Source organism: Dendrobium catenatum, unplaced genomic scaffold (genome assembly GCF_001605985.2).
Source record: "Dendrobium catenatum unplaced genomic scaffold, ASM160598v2 fragScaff_scaffold_483, whole genome shotgun sequence".
NCBI lineage: Eukaryota > Viridiplantae > Streptophyta > Magnoliopsida > Asparagales > Orchidaceae > Dendrobium > Dendrobium catenatum.
The window spans coordinates 490,773-500,029 of NW_021318945.1; the positions used below are offsets into that span (position 1 = coordinate 490,773).

Genomic DNA, 9,257 nt, shown 5'->3' on the forward strand with positions numbered 1-9,257 from the left:
AACTTATGACTCAGGTACTCTTATTTTCAATTATTTATAAAAATAATAATATAAAAATTTCCATGAGTGTTTTGCACAAATGTGGATTTGATTGGTTGTTCTAACAACAATAAATGCCTCTCCTTTTATCTTATTGTAGAATCTTCTATGTGAGTAGAAATCCCCTCATATTACTTTCTTTTACTCAAAACTATGAATTTTTTTAAGTCCAATTTTATTAGGAAGTTCGATACAAAACAACCCAACATCCTCTAGTCCATCTAATTTGAGTGACTTCAAGCATCTAGTTTGGGTGTTATGGAGTCATTGGAACTGTTGTGATAAAGTGGGCATTTTATAATAAATTTATATGATTTGAAAATCTTTTGAAATTATAAATATCATCGGAAATATAAAAAATAATCATTCCAGTCTCCTTTGAGTGCTCTGAGAATCCTACTTTAAGTCGAATGTTAGGAGAAAAATATTGCAAACAAATAATTATCCTATCATAGTTTATTCTTTCATTTTAATCAAATTACTCTCTAACCAATCAATAATCCCAATTTGATTCAGTTTCTGAACTACTCATTTCAGTTCAATTGCTCTTTCAAATCAGAACGAATTGCAATTGTACCACACCCAAAACTATGGAACAAAGTAATAAATGTAGAACTAGAATTGGAACTTACAATTCTTCAGAGTTCTTAATTATTTTACATATAAACTCATTACAACATTGTTATGTAGTCTTATCTGATAGTTCTTTTGATTTTCCACATATAAATTTCAACAGTTATCCCTCCTCCAAGGGTTGCATGCAGACACCAAGCAATACTTAGCCAATTTTAAATGGAGACATCTTCAGATCAAGGTCAATTTTTATCCCATTGTAAGATATTGGTGCATACATCCATAGTTCATCTGAGCTAAAAAGCTAAAAGTACAAACAAAATTAGAAAAAAACAAACATTATGATCAGTTAATCATATCTCACAGTTACTGATAAATCTTTTGTACTAAAAAGTTGCTCTAAGAAGTAGTAAGAAAGCTATCCCAAGCGAAGCCAAAATTTGATAGTCCTAACTTATATGGATGGCCTGTAAAGATTACCTTGATTTGAACCTGCAGAAACTTGACATACTGAACTGCTTCTTCCAGCATTGTGCTGATGTCTACCTGTTAAAAATAAAATCAGAATTTCATTTATTTGACATCAACATATTGATAATTTCAACCAGGTAAAGAAATATGTTATTGCATCAGAATTGCAATGATAAATGATCAAAATACAAAATAGTTATGTAATTAGCATATTTATCATGAAATTTTTTTCCTTTTTTTATAATTTGTGTTCTATTTATGACAAAAAATTTTAACTTGTTCTGGTGCAATTTTTTCATTTCAAGAACAAAATTTTCTTCCTAAAGCAAAAAACACTTACTTTGGTCCCATTTGGGATTAAATTCTGCAGTATCTTCAATCTCTCATTGATCCTCTCCCTCCTTTTCTGTATTAAACAGTTTGATTCTATTCATTAGAATTTAACTTTCAATTTAGAACTATTTTTCACTATATGGTTTATCTCAGCATGAAGCATCAATTGAAGAGATGTTCATGACCAATAAAGATGAAGGCTTTTACCCTTGCATACAGGCTCTGTGGATCAGTTGCAGATCCTCTACCTGCTCTCTTCTTTCCATTTGAATTTAGAGACACCATCGATCCGTTCAAGCTCGTGCTTGTGCTCGTGCCATCTCCTCCATTCAATTCTTGTGAAGTGTTAGCCTCATCTTTAGAGCTGTAACAGCTAGAACTTTGCACAATATGAGCAGAAGCATTGTCCACTTCTTCTTCCCCAACTTCAACATTCACATCAGCCTTCTTGGATTTTGAACTCTTACCAGTACTCTTTCCTTCCTGAACTAATTATAAAAATCTCTCATTAGATTAGAAATCAGTTCATATAAGGAAAACAAATTGAATTTACACTTAAACAAAATTTTGCACTGACCTGCCATGAGGCTCGGATTCTCTTCTTATCAGAGGTTTGAATATTGATGGAATCAATGACACGGTCGCAAACTTGAATCTTTCTCATGCCTTGTGATTTCTTAGTTGTTCCTATACCTTCACCATCATTCATGAAATTCTTATCATCAAAATGATTTCTTTGATCTGTCTTATACGATGTGGTATTTATATTATCTTCTTCCATGCACAATAGTGTTGGTTCAGATCTTATTCCTATTGTTGGCATCATATTTGGCTCCATGTTGTTGTAGTAACTTTCATATTCTGAAATCTGTTTGTTTGAGTTGCTCAAGGAACTAAAATTGCAGCTATTCTCCATAGGCCAATAGCACATATTTGTGTTGACATCTTGAGATCCATAGTAAGGATCAATTCCATGATCAGACCAGAGCAAGGATTGCAAGAACATGCTTGGATCATGTTCTAGCTCATTGGAGAAAGTAGGGATACCAAGGAATTGAGCCAATAACTCGGACGCCTCCGTCGCCATTGTTGAGTTGAAGGAGCTCCATCTCGATTTCGACGCCACTCCCTCAGGATCCATGCTTGATTTTAAACAAGGAACCAGAGATCATCAATGAAGAGGGGCTATTTCAAGTAGGAGCTTAAGGAGTTATTTATATGAACATCCCATATAATGCAACATTAAGAAAACAGCTTAACCCATCTCATCATTAAAACAACTCAGCAAGTTGCGGAATTGATAATAAAATAGATTTTTCCATGATCAAGTAATCTTGAAAGATATTAGAGGAAGGGAATGCTTTCCATGATCAAATAATTTCCTCAGTTTAAATAACTAGAGAGCAACTATAAGTTTATAATGATACAGACCTTTGAATTCATTATTTAACACTTCCAGTTTCAGGTGAAAAGATGAAAAATCTAATGTTTGATTCAGACAAGAAAAAAAGCTGTTAGTTATGTTCTGGAATGGGAGAAAAATAACAAAGATGTAGAAAATGCTATGTTTAATTTGAAGATATGATTTATCTTTACAGCAGTTTAAATTTTAGTTTATTCTTGCAATGTGCTAGAACATTTATAGCGGTGGAGTGTGTGTTTTATATCTTAATTTTGGATAAAAAGTTCAGCACACATAGAAAAAGTTGTAGGAGACGAGAAATTTTTTGCATAGAAAATCCCATAAGGGGTAAAATCACGAGACCTGACGCACAATTGAGTAGAAGATATGGAAGTCTTCATTTCCTCACAATTGAAGAAGATGAGAGAAGTAACGACACAGTTTTTCGATTTTCTCTATAGATATTAACAAAAGATTGGTGTCCACAAGCAAAGAATTAAAAACCAACAACAAGGTTATACATTTACAAAAGTATAGTGATGGTTGCAGTGATTGCTAGTGGTGGTCGTCAATTGTGATTACCAAAAAATGCAAGAGAGCTTCTAAGTTCTTCCATCTCTTGAACCTTTCCTTTTGTATAGAATGAGGCTATATTTATAAGTTTTCGGAGATGAGCATTTTGGTAAATTTGGCCAAAATATAAATTACTTCATTGTAAGATCCATATTGATACCCTTGATAGGAGATCATTTATTGGACATTTGAATGCCATAATGATGTCAAAATAAAGTAAATTTTGTCTTGTCAAGCCACTCGATATGATTATAAGCATGCTATAGTTGAATGTCATTTGATCCATCAATTAATATTAAAAAAAATTCAAATATAATTCTATTGCTTGATTTAAGGTCATTTGGGGTTGGATCGGATCATTTGGGGTGATCATAAGTTTGTCTCCTTCAGAAAATTAGTTTGACTATACAACAACGATAACAACCTCAAGACATTATCCTACTATATGTGGCTGGCTACATGAATGATTTTTTTTCCATTATGTCTTGTTAAAAGTTAAATTCTCATTTTTAACATTTAGTTCGACTATAAGTTTGTTAAAATTAAAGTTCATATGATCTTGAATTTAATTTTTAAACTTTCTTTTATTAAAACATTGTATCGAGATTTGTGTAAATGTTATATATTTTTTGAACTTGAATCATTTGCCCACTATTTTCAAACGTCGAAGCTTTTTTACGTCTGAAAATATATTTTAATCTTAAAAATCCTTAATTTTTTGCTTTATTCTTAAAATTTTCAGAATTTTTTATTTTTTTTTAACTTAAACCCTTTTAACTTTGCCCTCTTAAACTTCCACATCTTTGTTGAATATGGTTCTATATCTTAAAAGAGACTCAACAATGTTCTATATAGCCAATGCACAATTCCTCCTTTCTACACTCCAATAAAATACTATCCTGAATCGGCGGCGTATACCCTCTTATAAGCTCCTCTTATAAACTCCAATGTTTTGTCATTTAGGGACACTGAATCATCCTATAAGCAAAATTGTGAGTGATTTCTAGGATTTTATCTTGGCGACAGAGCTTCAATCTCCATATTGAAAAAGAGCTAATTTACTTCATTTCAAGAAAAATTTCATATTAATGAAAGCACTTTAATCCTTGAAGTTTGATCTTTAGCTCAATGCATACATTTTTATACATAAAAGAATAAAAACTAATGTAGGAACTTGAAAATTAAATGTGTTAACAACATGTAATAGTTCTTAAAATTACAGCTGAATTTAATATGTAATATATTTATATATTCTTTTTTGTCTTCTTTAGCTAGCATGCATGGGTGCCTAAACTTTATTCTTCTGGAATTTTTTATGCTATCTAATGCTTGTATGATTGCCCAGTTTCTATTGAGTATTTTACTGGCTTTTATCTCACAGAACCTTCAGAGAAAACAAGCTCTGCCTTGAAAATCAACACTATATACTAAGTAGAAAATATATTTATTCCCTAACGAACAAAGAGATAACTTTGTTAAAGAAACTTCTGCATCATGGAACTCAAAAGCAGTAAATAGGTACGTACACGCACATTTAAATATGCTCAAATAGAGAGATTTAAGAGCTTTTTAATAAGTACTTTCAGGCTTATGAACTAGCTAAAATAAAATAAAGCTGACGCATTTCAGAATTTAAAACGTACAGGCAGACATAGATGCCGACGTTTTTTTCGCTGTGGGATTTGAGAGAAGGGGTGATTTGTGCTTTGTGTACGTGAACAAGAGATGAATAGGCGAAATGAGAAAGGAGAACAATCTGACCTTTCTATGTAGAGCATGGAGAAGCATAATAGAATAAGAGAAATTTTGGTATAAAATGACTTATAGTTTGTCGTTTTTTATATTAAAGAATTTGAAGTTAAAACTAGTAAAATCATTTAAAGAGTGCAAGGAAGTGGTGGGGGGATGATAGTAAAATATGGAGAAAATCCATTATTCCATTGACTAGAATTTGATCTAAAAGGCATAAGATGTTAAACATTTTTGGATCCTTGATTTGCTGAATCAAATAAATATGCCTCCCATGAGGTGTAAATAAAAGAAGATTGCAATACTATTTAATGCAACCTTTGTCATTAATATATTGATCATAGTTATGGTTGATTATGGCCAAACATTGATATAATTGTTTTGTTATTAGCGATCTCTCCAATATCCTTATCTTCGGAGGCTCTCTCAAGAGCGCCTCTCAGGAATTCTCTTGGGAGTCTCGTTCGTAAGTTTTGTCTCAAGAATTCTTACTCATAAGTTGCATCCATTGTACGGACCACACCATCTCATGATGAATAGCCATTTCTTACTCTTACTCAAGAACTGAAGGTGCTTTCCATGGTTGGTAACTTGATTTAATGTTCTTTCAAAGCCTATTGAAGGATCTTCACGAAGTCCTAGATGACTTAAATGTTGTCATCAATTTTCACAATTTCAGTGTATCTCTTCTTTTTTTTGATTTAGATTGGTGTGTTTCTTATATACCCCTCCCTATATTCATAGGACTTTGAGAGTTACAATAAAATATGTATGGAGTATATAAGTTATGCTATCAATCTTTGACATAGCTCTTCCAGCTATGTTAAGTGGAGTGGCGACCTTGTGAGAGATGATGTGGGTAGGGTGAACCTATGGAAGTCTAAAGATCAAGTCAACATTGAGTAGGAGGCTGGTTTGAGGTCACCCCACTGTAGCAAGAGGAGGCGAGTAAGGACTTGACATAGATTTCTGAGCTCGATAATAATTCAATTAAGAAGGATGTCTTGTGGACGAGATGAGTTCCATTAGCTTGATTATTTATTGGTCTCACATTTGAGATTTGACTTTTGCTAAGATGATCAAATACATGTCTAAATGAGAGAGAAACTTCTATGGTCACCCCCACTAGGGAGGGTGCTTGCATGGAGGATTTGGCCAAAGGTGGTATGCTGTGCTATAGTGATAATTAAGCTCCTTCCCAGCTCTTGAGTGAATCCCTTAAACAAACTATCCTAAAAGAAGAAGAAAGAATTCTTCTTTTGCATGAACCAAATGTAACATGTAAGATGCCAGTGAAAGGGAACTTGCACAAGTCGTCATGAGTGTTCATTTAGTTCCCCAATTTATTCAACTCTTTTATTATTGGATGTCAAAAGGTTAGATAAATAAATCATAAACTAGAGATGAGAGCATGAGTAAATGCAAATTTACTACCATAAAACTTCTGTGAGGTTCATGCATCTCTAGAGACAAATTGGTATAATTATTTGGTTTCTATATAAATATTGGCATCAAGTCAAGAAGATATTTTCTTTTGCTTCCAACTTGTGAGCCTTACACTAAATTTGATGAGATGGATCTATCCTCTCTTATTGGTATTCAGGGATTCAGGAAGGCTGCTTTCAAAAGAGAGCAATTTGCTTCTGGTATAAAGGCCTCGAATATGGAAGAAGCCACATCGAGTAAGGTCTTTATTGAAGAGAATGTGCAATTATCAGTAGACTCAGTAGATCTTACAGCTCATCCTTTACTGAAGAAGGTGTATGCTAGTGTTGGGATTTAGGTTTCATTTAGGATGATCAATCGTCTAACACTATTGTAGGAATGAAGGAGATGATTGCTCCCATTGTTCTAGCTACCATGGGGGGTGAATGGTGAACATGAAGGGTCTTTGGATGAAGGGAGGAGTCATTCATTTCCTCTTGAGGCATGCAAAAGTGTAGGGGTGAAGCCGCTCTGAAGGAACCCAATAGTGCAATATAGTTGTTGATGATACTACCACCAATACTGCAAAGGTTGCCTGAGAGGTTATTGAGAAGCAGACATGGGGCAAGATCCTCAAGTAGTCATTGAATTCCTTTCCGTATACCTTGTACATTGAACTTATCCTTCCTAAAGAGAAAATTTTGTTGGAAGAAATTATTTGGAGGTTGGAAACATTGAAATTGGTAGTTAACTCCAAGGATGCATGTGAGCCTAGTCTTGGTGCAGAGGGAGCTGCTATCACAAGCGATGGATATCTGAGATGTGTTGTTGCTTTGCTAAATGATCAGATGGAGGTATTATAGAACCTCATAAACTTGATGGAGCAAAGTGGAGCTTGATGCTTAGTCAGACTAAGAAGGAGGGATTTCTCTTGGAGCTTGATAAATTGTGGAGTATCTTGAAAGGATGAGAGGATTAGCATTGAATATGGAAAATTAATATTGTGTTGGAGCTTACATGGTGTGGTCACTGTATAGACAAATTTTGTTTTCCCTTTTTTGAGTTGTTCTATTTGTTTGCAAAAGATGCATGATTTCCCTTTTAATGAAAAAAATCTTTAGCTTCTTGAAACAACATACAAAAAATATTGTAATTTTTATTATTGTTTTTTGTAGAATAAGATGAGATGACTAGTGTGCCATAAATTCTGAGAATTGGCGTTGCGATGGTTAGGAGTGAGTATGATATGGTTCTTCAGATCTTATAATGATGAGAGGGAATGGAGTGATCTTCTACAGTAAATTTGATTTTGGATATTTTGATCTCAGCATACCAGGTTTAGACAATAAAGAGAAGAGGTATGGGCCTAAAAATGGGATCTTTATATTGCCGCCTCTTTTTTTTTTTTTTAATACCTCCATTGACATGTTTGGCTTGTGTAAGTGTGCAAGTAGGTTCCTTTACAAGAAGGGTTTTCTTAGGACTCACCTTAGGGAAGATTATGATAAGTATGTCATTCAAGCTTTTATTTTTCTTATGGAAAATGTGTTGTAAGGTCAGTAAAGGATGATGAATACATTAACTCTATGCTGGATGGGGAATTGGTTGTTGTTGTATACTACTTGATGTTGGGGCTGTGACTTCCTCTCTATGCCAAGATAGATGAAGTTCTAAACTTCTATGGAGTCATTCCTGCTCAACTTTATTGAATTCTTTTTTGGATATCATGCATGTCATTTATTTATTTTCTATGGAAATACAATTTACAAGGGTCACTCAACTTATTCAGGAATATTTTCATGGTGAAGGCATACTAAGAGTGCTTCATCTAGTTCTCTCATGCATTCAGAAAGACAATAAGATTGGCAAATAAGGTGTAAGATTTGAAGGAAAAGTTTGTTGTTAATCTGTGTATGCCCAGATGGAAGGTGCTGACTAATTCAATAGTATTGAAGAAGAAGAAGTTAGCCCTAATAGAATTTTCTTCTGAAGAGGAGGCAGTAGTGTTGCTTGTGAAGAATGAATTATTGATTGTTAACCACCATATCACCTATCAGAACATTCATATGACTTTCTATGGTAAGTAACTCACTTGTTAATGAGATGAAGTTTTTGGGTTTGTTTTAGTTCTATGTATGTCTTTGTAGGGAAGGTCATAGGTTTTACTTGTAATGCCTCAATACCTAAACTGGAATGATTTTATCATTTACATCCTCTAGTTAATCTATTAAAGCTTCTATAAATTATTCAATATAGATTAGTCCAACGGAAGAAACTCTATAAATTATATACATCAAAACCTTTGACTATATTCATCCATTAAAATTTGATTTATAATAACTAGGATTTCACTTATAATTGATATATCCCAACAAGCTCCTAACTACAAAAGATTAAATCTATTATACAAAAATCAAAAGAAAACCTTGAAGATCCTAGTAGTCTCACTTTATAGGGTCTTGATCCCTTTCTTGACCTGAAATTAATCAAATTGACATAATGAGTACACAACCCAATAAGTAACAAAAACTCATTATTACATTCAATACATGGTCTTAAGAATCAAATTGCTGCTCAACTCAATCAATATATAGTCAGTGGCCATCGATATGAAATCAATTTGATTAGTGAAACAAAAACACCTGAAGAGGCATAGGAATTCATAAAAAAATCAATAAAAGTCTATAAAAAA

General features: G+C 33.3%; 1 protein-coding gene across 1 annotated transcript; it reads right to left on the reverse strand.

Moving 5' to 3' along the window:
* Positions 1-817: 817 nt before the first annotated feature.
* On the reverse strand, positions 818-2,557 carry LOC110111081 (transcription factor bHLH85-like). Its single transcript, XM_020842780.2, has 5 exons — positions 1,994-2,557; positions 1,624-1,899; positions 1,424-1,489; positions 1,093-1,158; positions 818-916 (listed from the first exon to the last, which is right to left on the reverse strand). Exons 1-5 carry the CDS (start codon positions 2,555-2,557, stop codon positions 818-820), a joined length of 1,071 nt encoding a protein of 356 aa, XP_020698439.1.
* Positions 2,558-9,257: the final 6,700 nt, after the last annotated feature.

Excerpts from the sequence above, each read along its gene's own strand:
- LOC110111081 (XM_020842780.2), bottom strand. The coding sequence starts at position 2,557 with ATGGATCCTGAGGGAGTGGCGTCGAAATCGAGATGGAGCTCCTTCAAC. Across the intron at positions 1,159-1,423 it reads TAATCCCAAATGGGACCAAA|GTAGACATCAGCACAATGCT; the intron begins GTAAGTGTTTTT and ends TATTTTTAACAG. Across the intron at positions 917-1,092 it reads TTCTGCAGGTTCAAATCAAG|CTTTTTAGCTCAGATGAACT; the intron begins GTAATCTTTACA and ends TTGTACTTTTAG.